Consider the following 25,652-nt stretch of genomic DNA (forward strand, 5'->3'; position numbering starts at 1 on the left):
CATTCAGAGAGGCAGCCTCTCCGCAGCCATGGCGGGGAAATAAAAGCTGTGTGACATTTAGTTCCAACAGAATTTCTCAGTGAAGTTATGCTCATGAGAAGGAGACACACCCTGTCTGAAACGGATATGAAGAGTAAATAATCTTTTTGTTTGCTTTTTGGGGCATTTTTCCCCCTCAGTATTCCCACTGACTTTGCTTTCACTCTCATTCTAACTGTCTTTCTTATCTCACAATGTTGCTTACAACGAGCTGCGCCACATTGTCCATCAATCCTGGCTGTGTGTCTCCGCCTTCATGTGTGAATCACGTGAACATGCTGAGGCGAGCGCACCAGAGTGCACTTGTTTATAAGAAGTGGCACGTCCCCTGTGGCCAGCGACAATTAAAGTTTAGTGTCCAGTGGTCTGCTCCTGTGCTCTTGGCAGGATGTGTGAAGAACATCAAAGGCTCCCCGCAAGGCTGGCTAATGACCAGGTTTTCTCCATTACATGTGCCACTAGCCAGCCTTTATTCCACCCCCTCCTCTCCGTCCTGTCTTGGTATCTCTCTCACCCTCTGTCGCTTCTTTTACTTTTTCCTCTTTTTCCCCAACCTTCTTTAGATATATTCTCCTCTCTCTTGTTAGAGGTGTGGTTGGATGCCAATTACGCTGCTCTCTGACAGAAAAACAGCCCAGGATTCAGGGCATCATATATTCATGTGGAATGAGGCCCACAACATCAATTATTCTCCTCTAAGCACACATACAAACACTGCCTGCTTGTGTGTGTACATACAGTCGGCATGTCCACATGCAAATGCACGCGTGACCGGACAACACCACTGAGTTAGGTGACATTTAGTGTGTTGTTTTGCGCATTGTGTGCATTCATCACTGTCATGCCTATCATCACCTTTAACTATGTGAGGATAGCTGCAATAGCTACAGCTTTAAATATTCAATAACTATATCTCATGTTATTTCTTTATCTATATTTCATGTTTTTGCTGTAATTGGGTAGAACAGCCCTGGAACATTCCTTCACATTTGAAGGTTTTAGAAAACATAAAATGTTTCGTTGACAGCTTTTGAAAATAGCCCTAAAAGTGTGATTTTTTTAATTAATAGTGCTGAAATTGATTAGTATGCCTTAGTACTCACGCTCTCTCTGCATGCAGAGATGTCTACTTCACAGTCTAAAGGAATTCCCAGTTTTATTTGGATGGTACAGCAAGTACTTAAAATTACTTTTTCACTAAGACTTCTTGAAATCTTAATTATGATTAGACAATTACAACATTGTTCCGCAATAACGACTTTATCAGCTGTAGCTAGCTTGCTAATTCAGCTAACATTTCCTCCATAAGTGAGTTAAAACACTGTCTCCTGCTGATTTTTTAGTGTTTCCAACTGACTCACTTTAAAACAACAGTCTTTTCAAAAAAAGTCTTGAATACACACTTGACAGATAGGCCTACATACAATACATAATGTCATGCTTAAGGACTGTGGCTAAAGTCTGAGGCTAAAGCTACATGTCCAAGGCAAAAGTCAGCATCCAGCATTGTATGTTTCACTTTTAACGCTACAAGAAAGAAGGCTATTAGGAAGAGGACTACTGGTGTTTCAGTCAAATGTAAAGCTATTTTGGTTGAGGAGTTTGTGTAAATTCAATATCACATAGGGGTGCTAATGTTAGGTTACAGTCCTGCAATCTGATACAGCAGCCTAGTATTAGTGTAAGTGTAATTAGTTAATGCTTCTTGCCCTTGGAAGTAACGCTTGGTCAGGGTGCTACTGTGGGTAGTAAGCTAGTTAGCCAGATATGTAAAAGTTTGTAGAGGTGCAGACTGGAAAGGCACCAATAGGGCACTTTGTCACATTTTCTCTACTGAAGGGGCACCCTAGAAGGCACTGTGTCATATTCTCTCCACTGAAGGGCCACCCTAGAAGGCACTTTGCCACGTTTTCTCCTCTGGAAGACACCCTAGAGGGCACTTTGTCATGTTTTCTCCACTGGAAGGGGCACCCTAGAGGCACTTTGTTGTGTTGTCTCCACTGGAAGGGGCACCCTAGAGGGCACTTTGTCCTGTTTTCTCCACAGGAAAGGCACCCTAGAGGGCACTTTGTGTGTTTTCTCCACTGAAGGGGCACCCTAGAGGGCACTTTGTCCTGTTTTCTCCACTGGAAGGGCACCCTAAAAAGAATGTTGTCACAATTTCTCTGTTGCATGGGCATCCTAGAGGGCTCCTTGTCACATCATCTTCACTAGAGAGGCACCCTAGAGGGCTCCTTATCATGTCATCTTCAGTGGAGCGGCACCCTAGAGGGCATTTTGTCATGTTTTCTCTGTTGGAAGGGCACCCTAGATGACTCTGTATCACATTTATTTGTATTGAAAGGGCACCCTAGGGGGTACTTTATCATGTTTTCTCCACTGGAAGGTCACCCAAGGGGGCACTTCATCACTTTTTCACTGCTAGAAGGTCGCCCCGCAAGGCACTGCATCATGTTTCATGAGTCCACCAGTGGTTTGCAGTTTACATTGGAGAAGACAGAGAAACTGTTTATCCATTCCTTACACTTTTGCTCTTGTGAACAAGGGTGACAGCAGAGACAAAAAAGAGAGACAGCAGACCTCCTACTCTTCAGCGCTCTCGTCTAACCAGCCGCCCTCCCAGACTCTATTGTTGTACTGTCATCATCCACTCAACTTTTACATTCATCCCTGCAACCCATCTCCTCTCCTCTCTCCCTCTCTCCGCCTCGGCCTCACACATGGTATTCCTCCCACTCGCTGATGTTGTTTGGTGTAGCAGTTACAGCCAGTACAGTTCTACACCCACGTGCAAGTGAACCTCAGCCTACTCTTTTCTTAAACCACTTCTGCATCTGCTACTGTGAAGATACTCGGCTCCCATTTAGGTTGGAGGAGCTGCCATTAAGGAAGCATCAAAAGAAGTGAATGGGATATTTTAAGACCTGTGACAGTCTGTTCCCATATTCACACTGTAATGAAGTGTATGTTCAGCGTGTGCTGAGTTTTTTAACGGCTGCCAGACTGTTAACCGGGAGCCAAACACAGGAGGATCATCTAATGTGGTTTAAAAAAAGGCACGGTTTGTGCATTTAAATATGTTTAACAACAAACTAGCTTTGCTTGAAAATAGCTGCTCATTTGGTTTTATACAAAGTTTAAAACATTTTAGCAATTAGATGACCAACAGGAAATTAATCTGTAGCATTTTCCTGTAATTAACTAATTATTTAAGTTACATGTCAAGCAAAAATGCCAAACATTTGAGAATTGTAGCTTTTGAAATTTGATTTACGGCTTAAACTTTGATTAATATCATTGTGAATATGATCTATTTGGGTTTTGCTCTGTTGGTCGCACAAAATAAGACATTTAAAGATGTGGCATTTAGACCATATAGACTAAAAATTCATTATATTATATTAAAGAATGTGTTGTGAAGCAAGGTTTATTTTTTACTGGGGATTTTGCAAGGATTAAAGGGGATGTCAGAGGCAAAAACTTGCCTAACATTACATGTACCACTTACTTTGTATCTTTAAAAGGATCTTAATTTTCAATTTAGGTACAAGGATAGGGAACATCCTGTTTTGGGGTAAACAGATAAAATAAGACTAAAATATATTAAGTGGTTTTTATTAAGGCCTTTAAACCAATTCATTTGAATTATCTTGAAGAGCCTTTTTACATCTGAAGGGTGGTTGCTTTTTAGTGCACTTGTCTTTCTGTGAGTCATTCATTTGTTTGTTTTGCCTTGGGTTTTGTCAGTTCCTGTAACCGCCACTGTCTTTGACCAACAAGGTTGACTACACTGCTTATGCAAAGTACCAAGCTCTTCCTCCTTCTCTGCATTCAGCTCCTCCTCTGTTTATTCCAAAGAAACTCATGCTGCCGTATATAAAGCTCATACAGGATAGTTCATGTAAATGTTTTCAGAAATTTATCATAAACCAAAGTATAGGACAAATTCTCTTTTTGTTCATGCAAAGTTAGTACAATTAATCCTTAGGGGAACATAGATGTGGTTACCAAATTCCACAGCAATCCATCCAATTGTTGATGAGACATTTCACAGATGTCCACCTCATGGTGGCACTAGACAGAAAGTCAAACGGTAACCTCGAAGGCTGAGAAATGAAGCCAATGCAAAAGTGACCATAAACTGCAGTTCCTTAAATGGCCACTTGAGGCCGACTCAAGAGCAAGTCAATCTCCATAGACACCTATGTTAAAATGCCCAACTTCACAGCAGAGACAAACATGTCCATACCCTAGTTTAAGAAATGGGTTTTGGTCTCCATAGATAATTGCCCTGTTCATCGTAATTGTTGAAGGGATGAATGTTTATATAGCTCACCCTTTTAAATATTATTAAGACTTAAAGGTCCTGTGTGTGAGATTTAGCGGGATAAATTGGCTAAAATGGAATATAATATTCATAAATATGCTTTCAATAGTTTAAAATCACCTGAAACTAAGAATCGTGTTTTTGTTACCTTTGAACAAGCTGTTTATATCTACATATGGAGCAGTCCTCTACCACAAAGTCCACCATGTTGTTTCTTCAGTAGCCCTGAACACAAACAAAACACTGGCTCTAGATTGGGCCATTCCAGTTTCTGCGTCGGCCACCTAAGTTCTCCTCCATGCTTGGCACACAGGCGAAGTTTTACTTCGTTGCAATTCCCAACTTCACTGTTAGATGCCAAATCCCCCACATTAGACCTTTAAAGGTAAAGTAATGCATGACTAAGGGCGTAGCCCCTTTGAATGACAGATGGGTGTCGTCCACTGACAAGTCGCTACCACTGTGACAATGTTGATAAAGTAACATAACCATGGAGTATAGGCCTACACAAAATAGCTGTCACTATTTCACTGTATTTTGAGTTTATGAAAGTTTTGGTTGCCGAAAATAGTAATGTTCAGCATTGGGTTGTATCAAGAGACTCTCTAAGGAGTCAGATATTCAATTTTTCCAGTAAGTCAATTTTGTTTAAATGCTTTCAAGCCTTTTTTTTGCCAGCGAAAATTAGCATTAGCATTAGCATTAGCATTATCACAGTTATCCATAGCTGTAAATTCACTGTGTTAACCAAGCTAGCAGCTAGCATTAGGGATACCTCCACCCTCTTGTCCAAATATGGTCAGTTGTGGCTCCAAAAATCCAAGATGGCGATGGCTAAACTGAAGGCTTCAAAATGGGAGAGCACAAACCAATGAGTGACATCACAGTGGCTGCATCCATTATTTTATACTGTCTATGGTAAAAGTAAAGGGATCAACAGAGTCTGCAATATGAAGTTAAATGTAAGTTATACCCCGTGTGACTAATGTTTCACCACTGCAACAGTATTTTTGGTGTCTTGCAAACTGGGCCCAAGATAATGAACAACATAACTAACACGATTCCCATATAGACCCATATTCGCTCACTGGGTCCTCTGATTGCTGACTGCCTTTAAATGTTAATTATATCAGCCAGTAGCAGTTATAGATAATAACATTTTATGAACAGCCCAGCTCTTTAAAATAACACGTCAGGATTTTATTACAATCTAATTTACAGTTGGCTTAGAATCTTAATGAGTTTGTGTATTATTTCAGAGTGACTCTCCATCCAACTCTGCACACGAGGGTGCAGTCAATTGGCCCCACGCTCGCCACAAGTAGCTTTGGCTGAAACCCACGGATTGGAAATTACAGTGTAATGGCCCCCATTTCTCCTTCAATACAAAGAGAGAATGGAAAAATAGCTAAGAATAGTGGGAGTAACGAGCCATAGATTCAATCTGTACAGAGACATATGCTGGGAGATGGATGAGAAATCATGCCTCGCACTTATATTCAAGCACACGCATGCACAAATATTGTTTATATTCCAGGTCATGGAAAAGCAATGAGAGAAATGTTCTGTCATAGCAGATCGTAGTGAGGAGAATTATTCTCCTGACTTGTGAAGCATCAGAGGCACTGCTACACGCATTTAGAAAGCTATTATCCCTGCAGTAATGCTGAGTCCCACAGAACCATTGTATGAATTATGTAGGTGGATGAGATACGGAGAATTGATGAATAAAAGTGTGCGGAAATTTTTATCACCATCTTAAAGATTGTGTCACATCATCATGAAATAGGGTTACAGTTTTGTGCGTGTGAGAGTTGGTGTTCGCGAGTGAAGGGGATACTTGTTACCATGGCAATAAAGCCAACCCATGATATTGAGGTTGTCATGGAAACTGAAACAAAAACACAAGGTGTCCCTGTGTGCTCCTATGAATAATATAAGTTAAATTTTCTTACTGTGAATGATTTTTTTTCTAAATAAATTGACCTAAATGTACCTTCGTAGTCAAATTTCATATACCGTGATCTTTAATACTATCGAAAAATTTCCAAAAGATCTGAACGCACTGCTTCCATCTTTGCTTCTCCCTTCCTCAGGTGCCTACCCTCGACTGTCTCTGAGCTTCAAGCTGAAGAGGAACATCGGCTACTTCATCCTGCAGACATACATGCCATCGATCCTGATTACCATCCTCTCCTGGGTCTCCTTCTGGATAAACTATGATGCGTCAGCAGCCAGAGTGGCTCTAGGTAAGAAGCAAAAGCTGTTAAGGAGCAGGTATTTGGCTTGCTCAGATGAGATCAGGGACCAGAATGAGCCACAGCCTCCCTGCCTGAACTTCTCCTGCTGTGGTGGTATTAGTGAGAGCTTTAGGGAGTAGCTTGGAAATTGGTGCGGCCAAATGGAAATGGATTTGAAGAACATGTCTATTATGTGGAAAAAGGAGAAATTAGCTCTGTCTTCTGCGGACACGGGATAATCAATTTTACTTTAAAGTATGTAAATATTGTAGCTGAAGTGCAGCAACAGGCATGTAGATGTTGTTTTTTCCATTGTGCCTTTCCGTAGGGCGAAGGCAGAAATACACAACCTTGACTCGGCCCAAAGTGGGTCATACCTTGTGTTTGTTGTTGCTGTGGTCACTGAGAGGCCTCCAGGAGCTATAAATACATCACGTCTCTAATGAGCATAATTTCACTTCTTATTGAGGAGTGCATGTGTGGGTGCAAAGGCCCCCTCACAGTGGGGCTCCTGTGGGCAGTAAACAAGGCAGAGATGGAAGCAGCAGGTCACTGATTTGTAATCACTGTGATTCCTCACAGGATGTGGCGGCAGAGTTTTGTGGAACTAAAGCGGATATATCGAGATGACATATGAGAAATCAGGCAGGGTAATATGAAGGTTGTCAACACGATAAATTGAAATGCAATTTAAACAATAGACTTTCCACAGTGGTCATAATTAGCAGCACGGTAAATTGGATTGCCCGTTCGCTAAACGCCACCCCTGAAGAGCAATGGTCCAATCATTGCTTAGCAACAGTAACTGGGAACTAGGATTTCACTGCTGTTTGGAGGGCTGTTTTTAACCTTTCAAAAGCCAAAAACATATGAACAAAAGTCTAAAGAAGGGATGCTCTAATGTAAGCTTCCTTCCTACCCATATTTATGATTAGCACATCCTGTTTGTTAAAGAGGACCTATTATGTTCATTTTCAGGTTCATTCTTGCGTTGAAGGTTTCTACTAGAACATGTTTACATGCTTTAATGTTAAAAAAAAACTCTATTCTCCTCATACTGTCTGCTGGAATGCCTGTATTCACCCTCTGTGTTAGGCCCCATGTCCAACAAAGCATTTTTTTCCCATGCCAGGCACTCCTTGGGAAACGCCCAGCTCCTGGCGCTAATTTTAATGATGTGCTTAGCGTTGGTATGTTTCTATGACAATACTATCTTGACACTAACACTAGCTAGCTAGTTAGCTAACATTACACTACATTAACAGAAGGTTGACTACACAGTCAAAGCGAACGTTGTTAAAAGCACAACACTCACCAGCAATGTCCACTGTCTGCCAGACGATTTGCTCCCAAAAAATGAGCTTTTCGGTCTTTGTTGTGACAGCAGACAGTAGTCCAGCTAAAGAAGCGGCAGTGACGTCACTGGCACCTTTCTGAAATGTTCAGAGATTTTCAACTGTAAGCGCTCGGAGTGGCCGCACAAAAAAGGCATAGCGCTCTGAAAAAGAGACACTGGGAGCTGCAGCAAATAGCGGCACTTCTTACTGTGAAAAATCACCAATAAAAGCCTCCATACAAAAAACGGACGTATTCCAGCAGGAATCTGATCCAAATTCTAGGAAAAATGAACAACATCAGCAACCAAGATTACACGCTTCCCTGACATTAGCATGTTGCTACATGTATGTTAGCAGTGTACTTGCAATCGAGAAATGACTGGAATGGAGAATAAAAGCTTCCAAACAAAAATCAGACATGTTCCTGCAGGAATATGATCTGAAATTGGGGAAATTTACAACACTGGCAACCAAGTTTACATGTCACCCTGACATTAATTTAGTAATGCGAGATATGTAATGTAAATAACTGCAGGGGCATGCCTGAAGCAGATTATGATCTAAAGAATCTGGCATACAATGATGTCATAGTGTAGCTAGAGTAGAAAAAAATGTTGGAAATGGAGTGTTCAGAACGGTAGGAAATCTGAGGTTCTATGCTCATAGAAATAACTTCTTCCCCCCACAAGTTCAATTTCAGCCAGGGCCCTTTGTTGCATGTCACACTCCTCTCACACCCCTTGTTTCCAGTCTGCCTCTTCACTCTCAACTATCCAATAACTGCCAAAAAAGGAAGAGGAATAATTCTGAGTGGTAAATCTGCCACCATTATCAATGTAAACTGATGTGAAGTGCTGTGTGAGAATGGCATAGCAACAGTAACTAAGGGGCTTAGCGAACGTCAAATATAGGATTGTCAGAAGTTAGGTATGTAGTTGTTTTTCAGTGCTGCACTCAGTCAATACAACTTCATATTCCCAGACTCCTTTGAGAGTTTGAGCGTCAAAGCAAAAGCGGCTCACCAATTGACAAGGCTGCGATACAAATCAGACAAATAAGGTAACAGCCCAAAGGGACCAGACACCCGACGCCCCCTGCGGCCCCAGATTCACGATTTGTCAGTTCGTTTGTGGTAATTTAAACATGGGAATATAATGAAGCTGCCATGTAGAATCTTTGCAGTGGACATGCTTCAGCCTGGGGGCCAACAGGGGCCAGGCAGCAAATCCCAACAGTTTATTCTGGCCGTGCCAATTGATTGCTGCTCGGGCCTTTAAATCATCTTTATGTGGGGAGATAATGGAACAGTAATGACCTTAACACATCATAATGCTTTTTGGAAAACATGCTTTGATCCATTACCTGTTATCCACGGGCACATGCAGCGCGTTAGACACTGGAATTTGAAGAGCGTCTGTTCTGTTTTATATCCACTGTTGCTTGCCTGCTTGAACTGGTTTTCGTCAAAGCATGCATGCAATATCCGGTCATTTGTGTGTATATGTCTGATTTTATGTTTGTGTGTGTTTTTGAGGGGATGTGTATGTGTGAAGTCCTGCTATCCGCAATATCCGGTGTGTGCCTACTCAGCTGAGAGGCAACCGGAGGTCCATTCACTTCTCCTGATGGATCATTACAAGCTTTCAGCAGGTGCCTTGATGGTGGAAGAGGGTGTGTGTGTGTGTGTGTGTGTGTGTGTGTGTGTGTGGGCATGCGTGCATGTGTGCAAACCTGCCAGTAAGAGCAGTGTAATGATCAGGGAGAAATCAATTCAAGGAGGCAGCAGGCAAACAATTGAATTGTTTGAAGGAGAATCTCATTTTCCTGAGCAATTCCAAAGGATTGCAACGTTACAAACGACCCGCTCGCACCCTAATGTGGTTGCAAGCCATTTCCCACAGTGAAGCCCTTCACTCACAATCATATTACATGAACAGTCAAGGTGTGGGCATTAGCTGTAATTGGTGCAGGAGCACTTTTAGTGTAATGCTAGATACAAGTTTGACTCTACCGTGCACTAAAACCTCTTTTCCCCTCAACCAGAGCCGACCAGATTGACACGTCTTGAAGCACTGCGCATGCTAACTAGACGGCTGACACTTTGTGCTGTCTGCAAGTGATGAATGGAAGTGTTCAATTAACGTTGCTTTGATTTAACGCCCATGCCTCTGTTCTCGCAGTCAACATTCATTGCCGTTTCACGCGCCTTATTGCTTCCTACATGATACCTTTTCCTTTTATAATGTTGAGCCGTGTTGCTAATGGCCAACTAGCTTGTGATTAGAGGAGATTTGATTGCTGTGTGCCTTTGTTCCAGCTGTTAAGATGGAAAAGAGAATCTGGGATATAGGAACGGGGGAGGGGACGGAAAGAGGGAAACCACCACTAAATGATGGCGAGATCTGAAGGTGGGATACAGGATAAATGAAGAGCGAGAGGGGGCGAGATTGAGGCAGAGGGAGAAACAGCAGAGAACAATGGGACGAGACAGAGGGAGGGAGTGAGAGTCAGAAAAAGACAGAGAGTGAGAGAGACCCTATAAAACTATATTTCTCCCTGGAGAGTGTAACAGCGTGATGAAAAAGGAGGGAGGCCCATGGGCGCATGGCCCCTTGATTAAATTGTCCAAACAGGGAGCAAGGGAGCAAAAGAGAGGGAGGAATGGAGGGAGGGAGTGAAGGACAGAGAGTAATGGCGCAGCTGAGAGAACACCTATAAAGAACAAGGCTGTCGTTAAGCAAAAAAAAACTAGAGATTGCACCATCCAGTAGGGGCAGAGACATGGAGCATGTGCACATGCAGGTGAGCTCGTTCACACACCTCTCACACCGGCTCCAACGACACATGCACACACACACACGCATGAGTAGTGTTAGCCTTGTAATGTGCCAATAAATCACACTAAGGGCTAGATTGACCTTAGCTATCCCGCTCCCTCCTCCCAACCCCCTGACTGTTCCTTGTCTCCTCACCGTACTTTATGACACACACACATATACGCGCACACGCACTACGAAAAAGCCTTGTCCATGTGTTATATGAGCAACCCGGCTACTCATAGGCTCCATTTATTTCTAGCACGGGTAGATAAAGTAGTAGAGATATATCTGTCACATATCTATAATGATTTAAGATATAGCATTATGGCGCTGCAGGAGGTCAGGGTTTGCATGAATACTGTATGAGTGAGGCGTGTGTTTATTTGCTGCAACTTGGGAAACGTATGGTGGTACTGGAAGATAAATGGTCTTTATACGTGGTAGAAGAGCTGCAAAACACAACCACATGCAGAAACACGCTGCAAGTTGCTCAGTACACAGTGGAAATGATTTACAAAACATTTGTTTTCCTAGTGCGTTTCTGTGTTTGGTTGTGTTTTCTGTTTCTGCACTTCTTCGCTGTATTTGGTTGTGTTTTCTGTTTATGCAGCGTGTTTCTGTATGTGGTTGTATTTTCTGTTTTTCTAGTGCGTTTCTGATTTGGTTGTATTTTTCGTTTTGGTAGCGCATATCTGTATTTGGTTGTTTTCTGTTTTTGCAACACATTTTTGTATATGGTTGTATTTTCTGTTTTTTTGCAAGGTGTTTCTGTTAGTTGGTTGGTGCGTTTCTGTGTTTGATTGTGTTATGTAGTTTTGCAGTGGGTTTCTGTAATTGGTAGTGTTTACTGACTGCGTTTCTGTATTTGACTGTGTTTTCTGTTTAAAGGCGCATTTCTATATTTTGTTGCGTTGTCTGTTTTGCAGTGCGTCTCTGCATTTGCTTTGTTTTATGTTTCTGCAGTGAATCTCTGCATTGGATTATGTTTCGTCTATGCATGTGTTTTCTTCAGTGACAATACGTTGAGCTCTCAAGGCCACCATAAAAATGTATCAAACCTCAGCCAATTCAATTTCCCCCGATTTATTTGTCTGTAATTTAATATAAGTCTCAGTTAGTGTCTCTCTTTTTCTGTCACGCTGAAACATACGAGGTGCGAAGGTGCCTTTACTGGGAGACAGCAAATAACCACACCACTCTGTATCCCTCTTGGTTAAGGTTACTAAGAGCTGGAGGCCAGATACATGCAGCACTATTCTAATGAGTTATTTCTGCTTGATGACCAAGGGGCGGTTGGAGGTTTCAAGCAGACCTTTGAATTTCAATGAAGCAGAGGTTATGCACTCACCTACCAGTGCCTGTGTGTTCATGCAAGTAAAATTAGATCAAACATTAAAGTGATCAGGAAATTGTTTAACAAGAATACTCCAGTAAATTACTGTCCGTGCAGCTTTTCCCCCTCACTATTTCTGTGACACTTCACCAAGGCAATCTCAGAGCAAAATAATTATTTTTTTGTCCACTGGGTCTTCTTGCTCTTAACTAGCAGAGCAAATAGGCACGGAGCAAACATGTTTTCTATAAAAATATCCTTGTTTCTATAGTAACACCTAAGACATCTGTTGGAGTTTTTCTCCAACGTGACCTTAAGGTTACTTACGAGACAGAAGCATCTGCTCAGAATGGTGGGGCGCTCTTTGGGCTTATGCTTTAACAGTTTTGGACTAATTAAGCATCAAATTTAGTCTCCCACACTGACTGCCAAGATTGGTAATGAGAAAGCTTGAGAGAAAAATAAACATTTCATCCTGTAAACGATACTGTATGATCTGAACAGGTGGAATTTGCTGTGGATGTGTTGAAAAGCCTCAGTTAAGAGAAGGACAGAAGAGTCTGGTTCCATACAACTAAATCGAGTGCCACGTTGTCCCTTGGAACAGAGTAACAAGGGGTAGTGGTTGAAAAGTGTTTGAAGACAACCCTTCAAGACCCTGATACGTCATCAGTATCTTTAGTGTCATCAAGGAGTTTACGTAAACAGACGCAACTATGGCAATAATGGTATTTTTACAATGCCATTTGCTATTTATCTTGAGATAGAAAAGCGCGGACGCTCGCTATTTGTTCACTGCTTAAGTTTCGCACAATCAATCGATCAAACAAGTCATCAAATAACTAAGAACACTACGTCAATACCAGGCCACTAGCGGTAGTCTGTAGGCTAAAGTTAGCGACCCATACTTCTGCATACCCTGACAGTCTGCGGGACGTCGCCGCTGGACTGAAGTTAAATTTCGGGTGTCATATGCCTTCAAACGGGGGGAATGCAACATAGAAAAAAAACGTCAAAATGTGAGAGGGACTGTCACAAATCAACAGTAACAATGTAATGTTAGCTAGCTAGCTAGCTTGTTAGCTACAAACACAGCAGCAAACTGATTGTTTTTTTGTTATTCTTGTTACAAAGAAAAGGACCATGATACATTGAAATGCCATCAAAGATAATAAGATGGTTATTAGAAATTTTAAATCTTTATTAATACCAAAAAGACATTTGTGGGTTTTCTTGTGTTGCTTGTGCAGCCATCTTGCCGATGATTTCTCACAACACTCACTTTGTGGGTGCCTCTGAAAAACCTCCCTTTGGAGGCCCGAACACTTCGCCCTACTCCTGTATCCCAACAAGAATCTGGACACCCTACCCCTTGACATGAACGCGCAAAACAGAGGGGTAAGGGCTAAGTGGTAGGAGCAATGGGTAGATCAGTCTCATAAAACAACTGCCTTCTGGCTCATGACTGTTGCCACAAAATATTAAAAATTCCATGTTTTTTTTTTCTCCGTATCTAAGGGATCACCACGGTGCTGACAATGACCACTATCAACACCCACTTGCGAGAGACGCTGCCCAAGATCCCCTACGTCAAGGCCATTGACATGTACCTGATGGGCTGCTTCGTCATGGTCTTCCTGGCCCTGCTGGAGTACGCCTTCGTCAACTACATCTTCTTCGGGAGGGGTCCCCAGATGCAAAAGAAGCTGGCGGAGAAGGCAGAGAAGGCCAACAACGAGAGGGCAGCCAAGTACGATGCCGCGAGGGTGAGTTGGGATTTGATGATTGGACGTTTTTGATATGATCTCTAGACTCAAATTACGAGTGGATAAATGGATTAGAGATTGGATTAAAGTATGAGAAAATGTAATAAATGAATGTACTGCATTTGGTTATTTCCACAGAAACTGCCACTGACAGTCTGAGTGGACTAAGCCTCCAACTCCTTAATTTTTCTTCCTCCCAACAGGACATGAATGATAAAACAGCCTTGACACAGCAATTATTTTAAAATGAACTGTTTTGTCAGCTCTCGATAGCAGAGGCAGCAAAAGGAAAATGTTCTGCATAATTGAACTGTATTACATTATCACATTATTCATAGGCATCTGTATCCCCGGTGGAGGCTTCAGTGGCCGAAATATGTTTTAAAAAATACAGTTTTCAGGTTTGTTCCCCACATGTGGCTGAATATTTTCATCTCCTCAGGAGGCAGGTAGTAGGACCGCATCCCTAAAGCGGTCCAATCAGGTTAAAGGTCTTCGCCACTCACGCTCGGTGAGTTATTTGTCCAGTGAGACTCTTCAATATCCTTGAGTCAACTCTACCATTGCCATCAGCTGACATGGATGTTTTTAATTTTCTTTTGCCGTAATGCAAAATATTCCTCCATCCATGGAATGAGTCAAGCGACAACAGACATCTTCATGACATTGCCATGTTCTCAGGAGTATTCATTTGACTTTGACTTCTTCACTGCAGTTCCTCCTACATCGAAATGCTCTCTCGCATTGCACAGTTGTTTCTGATATGAACCTGTTTCTCCTTCCAGAGGTCATCCTGAATGCATGCTGTGTCTGTAATTCTTTACTCATTGAAGTCATCATTAAGAGCCACATTTTTCACACAGCTTTCATGGCATGTCAGGATGTGGTGAATCAGTGTTACTGCAGAGGTCCCCCATCATGCGTCTGCGCTCGTAGCAGCCAGGATTCTTTTTGAAATGGAAATTTCATTTGAAAAGTGCATTAACTCCAGAAAATATTTAATGGAACTGAATAGTAGAATACGTATTGTTGAATAACACCAGTAAGTTACAGTCCTCTCCTTTAAAAAAAGGCTGAATGTGAAGCGAGTAGTGGAAGTCAGTAAACGCACCTTAAAGAACCTGTTTGACCTGTGCAAACACCAAAAGTTTGTATAAGGGAAATGTGGGACTTCCACAGTTTCTACATTTGCATGAATGATCGCCGTTGTTTTGTGGTGCACACATCATAGGCAGGGAGTATGATGTGTGTCCTGTGTGTTTGATTTAATTGTTCACACAGTCTGTGTGGTGGGAAAAAAATCACTGGCTTCAAAGGGGAGGTTTACAGGTTGTAGCAGGAGGCATGACACTCAAGAAGAAAAAAAATTCTTTGATCATTTTATCAGTGGAAACTGTCCTCCTGTTCCTCAGTCACACAGAGCAGCAACGCTGTGGTGGCTGCCATTACAAATGTCATCATGAGAATGACTGGCAGGCGCAGGAGACCCCAGCTGGGCCTGAAACTGCTCCCTTCTCCACTTAGTCACTTTTCCATACACAAGGAACACTCACAAAGGTTTTTAAAAGTGTCCAAAATCTCACTATACTTTTCACTCCACATAAATGATGAGTCAGGTAATCATCAGCAGTGCAGTGAGTATGTTTGAGAACAATAAACCATTGGCGATATTTTTGAGGGAATTAAAAAGTGCATCAATTTCACATTTAAAATGTGACAAAGGGGCAGTTTTTGGACATGCAATTTGGAATGCTAACCTGTTGCCTTGGCATGATATGACACCCATGGATGGATTATCAGACAATGGGCCCCTGGCAAAAGCTTCTCCATTCCTCCTGCATAGGAGACACCTTGAAAGTGTAAAAAGACGCAAATCAAGTAGTCATTTTACATCTCTTTTTAGTTATTTTGTGGGGGTTTTGTATTTATTTTTGTCTATTTGTAAATATTTTGCATTCCCTTGTAGTAATTTTGCATCCCTTTGGAGTCATTTTGCACGTCTCTGAAGGTTTTTGTCTCTTTGTAGTTATATAGCATCCCCTCAGTTATTTTGCATCCCTTTGTAATCATTTTGTCTCTTTAATTTGTCAATTTGTGTCTCTTTGCAGTTATTTTGCATACCTTTGTAGTCATTTTGTATCCCTCATTTTGTGTATCTTTTTAGTCATTTTACATGACTTTGTAGTTATTTTATGTTCCTTTGTAGTCACTTAGTATCACCTATAGTCATTTTGCGACTCTTTGTAGATATTTTGTGTCTCTCTGTAGTCATTTAGCATCCCATCACAGTTATTTTGCATCCATTTGTAGCCATTTTGTGTCTCCTTATGGTCATTTTGTTTCTTTTTTAGTCATTTTGCATTCCTTTTTAGTCATTTTGTGTGCCTTTGTTGTTATTTTTGTCTCTTTGTAGTCATTTAGCAACCCTTTATAGTCATTTTGCATACCTTTGTAGTCATTGTGTGTCTTTTTAGACATTTTACGTCTCTTTGTAGTTATTTTGTGTTTATTTGTAATTTGTGTCCTTTTGCAGTGATTTTGCACCCCTTTATAGTCATTTTATGTCCCTTTGTAGTCATTTAGCTTCCCTTTGTAGTCATTTTGGATCCCTGTGTGGTCATTTTGTGTCTTTTTGCAGATATTTTGTGTCCCTTTGTAGTCATTTGCCATCCTTTTGTAGTCATTTTGAATCTCTTTGTTGTCATTTTGTGCCTCTTCGTAGTCTTTTTGTAGCCCTCTGTAGTCATTGTGTGTCCTTTCAGTCATTGTACATCTGTTTTTGGTTATTTTGTGCTTATATTTGTAAATATTTTGCTTTTTTTTTTTGGCAATTATTTTGCATCCCCGAGTAGTCATTTTATGTCCTTTTGTTGTTATTTTATGTCCCTTTGTAGTCATTTGGCATCCCCTGTAGTCATTTAGCATCCCTTTGCAGTCATTTAGCATTCCTTTGCAGTCATTTAGCTTCCCTTTGCAGTCATTTTGGATCCCTGTGTGGTCATTTTTCCTTTGCAGACATTTTGTGTCTCTTTTTATTCATATTGTAACCCTTTGTATTTATTTAGCTTTTTTTTTAGTCATTTTGCGTCATTTAGTAACTGCCAGTTTTGTGGTCATTTTGAGTCCCTGGTCTTGTGTCTGCTGGCCCAGTCAGTAATCCTTCCATGATGACATCCACATTTCATGGTCTTGAACGCACTGTGCACCACAGGACAGTGTCTTAACACTACAGGTAGAGTCCTCTCTGGCTGTTCCATTTATTTGCACATAATGTTGTTAATTAGTTTTCTCATTTCTTTATCCATTCAGGCGGAACCACACGGCCACGGGAACATCCTTCTAACCACCCTGGAGATCCATAATGAGGTGGCGGGAGGCGAGATCACCACCAGCGTGGCGGACATTAGGAACTCTCAGTCCATGGTGCAGTTGGACAGCACGGCCTCGACGCACATCCAGTACCGCAAGCAGAGCGGCGGGATCGGGCCCCGTTCCGCCAGCCGGCACTCCCTAGACCGGGCCGCCCAGATGAAACGCAGCCGCCTGCGGAGGCGGTCCTCGCAGCTCAAAATCAAAATCCCCGACCTGACGGATGTGAACGCCATCGACCGCTGGTCACGGATCATCTTCCCTTCCGTTTTCTCACTGTTCAACCTCGTCTACTGGCTCTACTATGTCTGATTGGACTGTTTTGTTGAGATGTTCGTTGTTGTTTGTTTGAACTTTTTTTTTTCATTTTGTTTCTTTTTCTTCCTTTTTCTGTTGCTTTTATACATGATGGAATCTGTCGGGTTAAAGACTGCAACACTTCAAGAAAAAAAACAGACTGAGAAAAGACTAATGAGTTTTGGACCAAGTTCTTGTCAAAATTGTTTTTATATTCGCAGTCTTTGAATCCTTAGTACCGAGGTCTTTTTATTTTCTAAAGTATGTACTGTAATTGGGACTTGTGACGGTCATTTCCCAACATCTGCCCTCTCAGTAATGTGTAAATAGAGAGATACAAAGCCAGCAATTGAATAAATAATACAGTATTTGCAAAAAACAAACAAACACAATAGCAGTTAACGCAATGATTTTTCTAATCAAAAAAGAATTATTAAGAAAACTTTATACTACACAGGTGGTCAGATAAATGCAGGCAATTCCTAAAAGTCCATTAAACAAACTAATGTATGTTTGACTGGTACCCTATGCACTATTAATGCATGTAATGATCAACCAGTGGTGAAACAATGACTCCTTTTTTTGCCTTGGGTTACATCACGATTTTACAGAAGACTCTGTTGATGTGTATTTGTTTATAACGTTGATAATATACAGTATACTTGCTGTTAACTATGTCATGCATTGATCTGGTTACCCAAACACAATAATTTCAAGTCGAGGATTTTGTCCTCTGTTCAGGATGATTGTGACTCAGGTTCTGAATTTTTTGCTATACGACATATTTTTCTTGTCAGAGAAAAGTGTCACTGAAATATCCTTTTTGGTAATTTGATAAGGAAACGAAAGCACAAACGCGAATAAAACTGCCATTTTTTTCACTTCTACCTTCAAAGGAACATGCGCTTCAAGTGATAGCATGACAGAATTGCACTCAAATTTATCAAACTTCCTCTAAAAAACTGTCTTACTTTAATTTAAAACAACTGCCAAGGGCCTTTTGGGCGACACGGTTACTCAAACCATGAAATATTATGATATTTTTGTACTCTGTGTCTTCAGGTATTTATTTGATTTTCCTATCCCGTCGTTTTTTTTGGTTTGTTTTTTGGTTTGTTTGTTTGCTCAACACTTGTGATAGAGTGGAGGAATGAAACCATTTTTGTACATAAGTACATAAGTGTGTATATACATAAATGTATATATATATACTGTGTGTACAACCCAAAATGAAAATGATCTGAGCATTCTGTGATTGTCATACTGGCTATTAAATGTCAGAATACTTAGCTCAAAAAAAGAAATAAGAAAAAAAAGACGACAAAAAAAGACAAGGATTAAACAAATTAACCAACAGGTCAGTTTCAAGCATCAGTTTAGTTTTTGAGCATTTGTGGGGCACTCTGGATATCTTCTCTAACATCCGACCATGTTGAAGTCCACTCTAGACACTGTGTGTATGTTCACCCTGCATTTTAGAGGTACTGTATGCCCCGCCATACAGCAGCAAGTGATGCAAATGGATTTCATTGATTCCACAGACGGACCACGATAACCGGTCTGTCGACTAATAAGCACATACTAGCGCTGAATGTATCAGATCCATTCTTCAGGGAGAGGATAATGAGCCATGGTCATCATTTCTCCATCAGAATGTAACACGCCCATTCTCACGAGTGACGGTGAAAGAGAGGGAAGAGATGGTGTTTTAAGAGTGTGTGCATGTGCATGTGTGTGTGTGAGAGAGTGATGGGGAATGGATAAGGAGAGCTTGAGATAGGAAGGGTGTGGGTAGACCATTTATTTTCTGTGCTGCTTGCTCGACTATGGACAAATGTCAACGTATAATAGTTTTGTGGATAAAAATAGCTCTCCTGTCCCGCTCTTTTGATAAACTGTGTGCCATTCCACCTAAGGTCGCAGAGCAATCAGCCACTTACAACTCATGGACGACGATGTAAATTTCATAGATACATGACTCACATAAACCGTTTGTGCATGTACAAGAATACATGTAGAAAAAAATATTGCTACTTGATAATATTGAATTGAGAGGTGGGATCAATCTAACTAAAAAATTGTGACGTTTTATGTGTACAGACTGATTGATATATGACCAAGAACTGAATGTATTGTACTTGGATTGTTGCTGCACAAATGCAATTTTCTTTCTGGAAACAGGATTGACCTCAACCGTGATGAATTAGGGCTCGAGTTGACTCCACATTCAAGTGAACCCAAGTTTTTTTGCTGGCAGTGTTGTAGTCAAGACCACCTAATGCGAGAACAAGTCATGAACAAGACCAGAATGTATCAAGAACGCAACAAGACTTTGAGGGGTTGAGATCGTGGCCCTGTCTACACCGATACAGATATTTGAAAACACATAATTTTCTCCATGTTTTCGCTTCTTGTCCACATGCTAACGGAGTTTTAGGTCACTGCAACTGAGATTTTTTAGAACTCCTTTTAAGGTGCAGATTTGTAAAAACTCTGGTTATTTTGTGCGTTTGGGAAACAATGACAGCATCTCTTAATTCACGCATGCCCACTGTCTTTTGTAACAAGCAAGTGCCAGAAACAACAACAGTGGACAAACTTACCAGTATGTTGTGTTTCGTAGCACTCCTTGGACTAATAACTACTTCATACTTAAACTTAGTATTGCTGAACCACTTAATGGATGAACGGAGGCATCTGCTGCGCCCAGTGTTACTTGGTCCACTTCGGTATCCATGGTTTACAGTCTGCCGGATCAGACCCGGTCGGACCAGAAGATGGTGGGGCAATTTTAAGAGTGAGATCGTTCACGATGAGGAGTGGAGGGAAAAAATTTTAATGTCCAGAGCATCACTCCAATCAAAAATATCTGTATACATGTAGACAGGGCCTCAGTGATGTCCCTGCAGTCGGGGTCTTGACCGGTCTTGAAATAAAATCCAGAGTCCTCTTGTCTGACAAAGACAAGACAAAGTAAAAATGCAGTCAATTGCGAGAAGAGACTGAGACCTTCAAGAAGTGGTCTTGAGACCAAGACCGTTTGAGTACTACAACACTGCTTGCTGGTTTTCTGTCCTGTTTTCTACTGTGTAGACAGGACACAGTGCACATATGACCTGGGTCCAAGAAAGAAGAAAGCTCCAATTGTAAAAGAAATACTACATCATATATAATAAGCCAAAACATCTTGCTAAAGATGTGTTCAGAAAGAATCCAAAGTAAGATTTCACCTTGCGTCATTCGTACGAATGTGTTTATTCACCCCAAACAGCCGATGTACCAACTGTACATTTAGCGGTAAGCGGTAACCAACGGACGCACTAAAACTCTGGGTCTTTCAGTTACTTCCCTCTCTTCCCTGTACGTTTATGAAGCAGATGATTCATACATTTTTCCAAAGTTGGAACATTTTTAACTGGTACGGATACGTTTGCATGTCAAATTGCGTCTTACCGTAGACTTCGTATGCAACTGCCCCAACACTAAAGTTGTCTGCCGTTGGTCTGAACACAGTGAAAGGATTTCTTGAACTTGGGCACAAAGCAAGGAAGGAACCAGTTTGTCCAAAGATGTTTCAAGCTGCTTTGTGTCATTTAAAGTTTGCAAAACAGTTGATGACGCTTCAGTGTTGACACCAACTGTACAATAGCAGTAAGTTAGCCAACAACGAATGCAGTGACACTCTGGTTCTTTCTGGTACCTTCCTCTTGTCTCTGTATGTTTAAAAAGCAGATTCACAAAGCCATGGGATGCTCGCAATTTCTCAGAGGTTAAAAACAACTTGCGCAGACACGTTTTCATGTCAAATCGTGTCTTTCTGTACTAAGTATGCAACTGCGCCGCCACTAAAGGTTGCCGTTCTGTCTGAACACACAGTAAGAGAGGATGTCTTGACTTGGGCACAAAGCAATGTTTCGTAATCTCATGCAGTCAAGGTTGTTAAGGAGCCAGTTTGTCCAAAGATGCTTCGAGCTGCTTTGTGTAGTTTGAAGGACGAAATTCGTATGAATGAAGCTTCAGTGTTGTGTAAATAAGATATAATAAGACCGATTGTTGGAACACTGAAGCTAGAAGACTTTACTTCCTGGCGTCGTGGTTACATTTAATTTAAACAACTCCTTTCGGGTCAAGTTTTTGCAGATGTATGAGTCATTATTTTACCAAACTACATAGTGCAGTTGAAAAGCGAAAGAGGCGGTGACTCTCGCTAATTGTTTATCATGCATGCAAACTACAATTCGTAACTTGGGAAGATTTTTAAAAAAAGATATTTTGCAAACTCACTTATGAGAGCTGCCAACTGCTTCTTTTAGAGATGACAATATGCCATGTGAGCCTACAATAAAAATAAAAAAGTAACAAAAAAATAAATAATAAAAAAGAGTCATCAAAGACTTCAGGTGTTGTATGGCCTTGGTCCCATAATGGAATGTGAAATGTTCTGTGCTGCCACAAAATGTATTTAGGCTTAGATTTATACTGTATATCTCTGTATGTTTCTCTTCCTTTTTCAATAGATGATCATGTTAAACCATCAAATAAATGATATACATTGTACCTGTGTATTTGGTATTGCGAGCATGCATGACACTCCGTAAAGAATCCGCATATACTGTACATGTAGAGCAAGTACAATAATACAATGAACTGCCATTTCAAACGTACAATAGAATTTTGATAAAATGTTTCCTGTACATATCCCAGGACTTGTTGGGAATTTGTCCTCTTCAGCTATTCAGGTGCCCTTGAGCAAGGTACTCAATCCCTATCTGTTCCAGTGCAGCTACGCAGTGACAGTTGAAGACTTTTAATCGCAACTCCCAGTTGGACATCTTTTGTGTATGAGGTGAACTTTATGAATGTGTGCCAGAGTGTTGGTGAATAAGAGTATAGTTCCCTGGATAAATAAAGACTGGAAAAAAACAAAACAGAACACTGTGGACATTATTAATCAGCACTGAAACCTATTCATCGTTTCACACTACTCACTTCCTTTGGCAACTTATTTGTACAGGTAGGAAAAATAAAAGATGTTTTCAAGTCTTTACAATATCAGCTTGTAGACTACCCAACATTTCTTAGCAGTTAACATTCAACCAATCAGATTATTTCTATCTCCAGAGCCGAACCATCTTTGAGAAATGTCCATGTTATTGTGAATAATTTTTGATCCTTACAGGTATCATGGTTACAGGTGTTGTTAAAGTGTTTGCAAGCAATGCTCCAAACCTACACTAAATTTAACGACAGACATGGCCATTGTCAAATGGGTCCCTTGAACTCTCAGCTCAAGAAATCTGAATGAGTTCTATGGGTACCCATAAGTCTTCCCTAAACTCAAAAAGGCTTGTTCCCTGTAAGTGTTTTATTCCTAACAATCAATGTACTCCTTCAAATTAAAGCTTTATATTTGTCTTTTTAAGGAAAGGGACAACCAAGTCTATTTGAAGAAAAAGGAGGTTGTGGTATTAACTACTGTTAACTCTCATGAGTTATGCACATCAAATTACTGGTAACATTAACTGTAAAATAAAAAGCTAAAGTGTATCAGTATGTGACTCCTTAACTCTCCATATTGACATAGTTTTTAACTATCCTATATACTGCAACATCAAAACCGAATTCCTGAGATTCAGTTGTGCCAACCACAAGATTTTCAGTTGCCACATCTGGCCAACCCTAAGAAAGATTTCTGGGGGCACAACTGTTCACAAGGTCAGCAGAAAAGACACCACTTACCTTACCTTTTTAGAGATTCGGCAATTGTTGGCACCCATGGAAGAATGTGCAGCATTGTCATACAGGTATGGACACAATCTCAAAGCAAGGTTTTAACTCTGAGCTCGACTTGTGTCTATTCCTATTTTGCACTTTTCTTGTCAGTTTCCTGTACGTTTCAGTGACTCTGGTTTCATACAACAATGTAAAAAACATATCCAATAAATTGATGGCAGATTTTGGAATGGATCAGTGGTAGTTTGGTCTGTGTGTATGTAGTGATAAAGAAGTTGTTTTGACTGAAACAAATTAATTTCACCTTTGTGTCTTTTGCACATTTGGCAGGTTTGTACATACTTTTTCCACCTGTTTCAGGCGTCCCTGGGAATAAACATAAACCCTGCGCCTATGTTTCAGTCCCTGCTACAAGCCAACCTTTACTTGACATAAAATAGCTCTGAACTGTAGGAAACTACAATAGATAGAGACAGGTATAGTCCTCTGGAAAAACTCTTTACCTCATTAGTTGTCATTCTTCTCTCTGGTTAGGCTTGTCAAAATCACTGTGACTGCTGAGAAGAAGAAAACCAATCCCACGTGGCAAATTTCTGGCCATTCCTTCTGGAAGAGCCTGTAAAAGATCACAGAAGATACCCCTTTTTTAAAACGTACATCAATGAGAGGAAGCTACTCCAAATCCCCACCACTATAGAGTGTAATGTGTATTTACAAAGAGGGTTTCCTGCTTTAAAGCTAATGATTATAATTAGGTCATTAGAAGGAGGTCAGAGCCACAGAAGGGAGACACACAGAACTATTTCTGATTTCACCAACACACAACAGCACATTTACACAGAATTTTGGGAACCAAATAAGGTGTTCCAATATAACTAAGCTTACTTAAAAGTTCGGGCCCCACAGTTCTGACAGGATGCTCAGCAAAGCCAATATATCCGCCCTTAGTCCACTCAACCCTGGCACAAACACCAAACCTGGGTTAACTAGTAACTGTAAGTAACACACTGCATTTAATTAACTTTAAGGACCAGCTGGCTATACACAGGTAATCTGAGCACTGCCATTCATTAAGGATGACTCTAAAATATTGCGGTCTCTATGGGACCTCTCAAAGAGATACAACTGGGAACAACTGTGGCTGGTCTCACTTTAAGTCAGACAGTAAAACATGTTTGAAATCTCTAACAAATTTCACACCCACTGAAGAGGGAGCTTAAAGCAGAGGTGGTGCATCAAACAATAAACTGCAGTGGTGCTGTTGTCAACAAAGCATGAGCTGATAGGGTCTATAGTTGTGCTGGTTAACTTACCAACTAGTCAAATGAGTTCTTCTCAGCCAGTAAAAAATATTGTTAAACATAAATTATGACTCTGGACAGGCTTTCTAATGTCGGAGCAAACCCTGAACACCTGCATTATGGTTTGAAAGACAGTGTTATTTAGTTCTTAGTGTAGTCTAATTTAATTCACACGAAATTGACAGAATTAAATGTGTTATCCCATTGCATCATGGGTAGTGTAGGAACCAGGGTGGTTGGCAGCCCAGTATCCAGAAAAAATGTTGGCACTGTACGTTTCTGCAAACCACAAATACACTATATTTGCATGTTTTTGTGTATCACATTAACGTTTCTAAAGTGACAGAGTATATGATCTGAATTTGTCATCGGGAGGTGGACGGGACCACTGTTTGAGACCAATGAACAACTAAACCAGTTGTTTTTTATTAAGTCATTGCTTTGTTTCCAGTTGCATTTTAGCCCTCAAACGTTGGTGTTTTTTAGCAACCCATTATGTTTTTTTTTTTCTTACAGCAGGGATAGTGCCCAAAAAAGCAGTTGTTTTTTACGGAGACATGGCTGCTTTTCCTGCAGGGTTTGTGCCCCCAAAACTGGGTATTTTCAGCCAAAACAGGATCTTTTTCTCACCATAACCAAGAAGTTTTTGTGCCTAAACCTAACCACATGCTATCCACAGCATTGTTGAAGCAAAAAGTTTCAATGTATCTGCTAATTAATATGCAAATGTTTTCCTGGTGATTTCAGTCAGGAGCACTTTAGCCAAAGAAAACATTATTTCCATTTGCAATATTTTAGTTGGCGGTATGGCTCTGTTCTGGGGCCTCTCTATCTTTCCTCGGGCCTACACAGAAAGCCTCTTCCATGCGCCTACATGGATACCTAAGGTAGAGAGAGCACACTTCTCTGCCCTTCCACATGCAAACAAGGAAAGTCTGAGGTGGATAGAGCAAACCCCCCTGCCCTTCCATGCGCCTACATGGAAAACCTAAAGCAGGGACAGCAGCTTCAAAGTCCCCAAAGTCTGTCTCTTACAAGTCTCTGAAAATTATGTAAAAGAAGTACTACATTGCTTGAGGGACCCTTAAAAA

General features: G+C 40.9%; 2 protein-coding genes across 5 annotated transcripts in view; one reads left to right on the forward strand and one right to left on the reverse strand.

Moving 5' to 3' along the window:
- Positions 1–22,432, forward strand: part of LOC126401680 (gamma-aminobutyric acid receptor subunit beta-3-like) — an 80,434-nt gene extending 58,002 nt beyond the window's left edge. For 2 of the 4 annotated variants that reach the window (XM_050063072.1, XM_050063074.1), the window contains 4 exons: positions 6,463–6,615; positions 13,614–13,861; positions 14,304–14,372; positions 17,171–22,432. In XM_050063072.1, the coding sequence (XP_049919029.1) occupies positions 6,463–6,615; positions 13,614–13,861; positions 14,304–14,372; positions 17,171–17,542 (842 nt within the window). In that variant the 3' untranslated portion in view covers positions 17,543–22,432. The remainder of the gene's footprint in view (positions 1–6,462; positions 6,616–13,613; positions 13,862–14,303; positions 14,373–17,170) is intronic. The other 2 variants (XM_050063073.1, XM_050063075.1) reach the window with 1 other exon arrangement.
- Positions 1–23,870, reverse strand: part of LOC126401683 (gamma-aminobutyric acid receptor subunit alpha-5-like) — a 92,633-nt gene extending 68,763 nt beyond the window's left edge. Inside the window, exon 1 of the mRNA XM_050063077.1 lies at positions 23,764–23,870. The gene's annotated coding sequence lies outside the window, so the exon portion shown is untranslated. The remainder of the gene's footprint in view (positions 1–23,763) is intronic.
- Between the last annotated feature and the right edge of the window lie 1,782 nt (positions 23,871–25,652).

The sequence above is a fragment of the Epinephelus moara genome, chromosome 15 (assembly GCF_006386435.1).
Source record: "Epinephelus moara isolate mb chromosome 15, YSFRI_EMoa_1.0, whole genome shotgun sequence".
Classification (NCBI taxonomy): Eukaryota; Metazoa; Chordata; class Actinopteri; order Perciformes; family Serranidae; genus Epinephelus; species Epinephelus moara.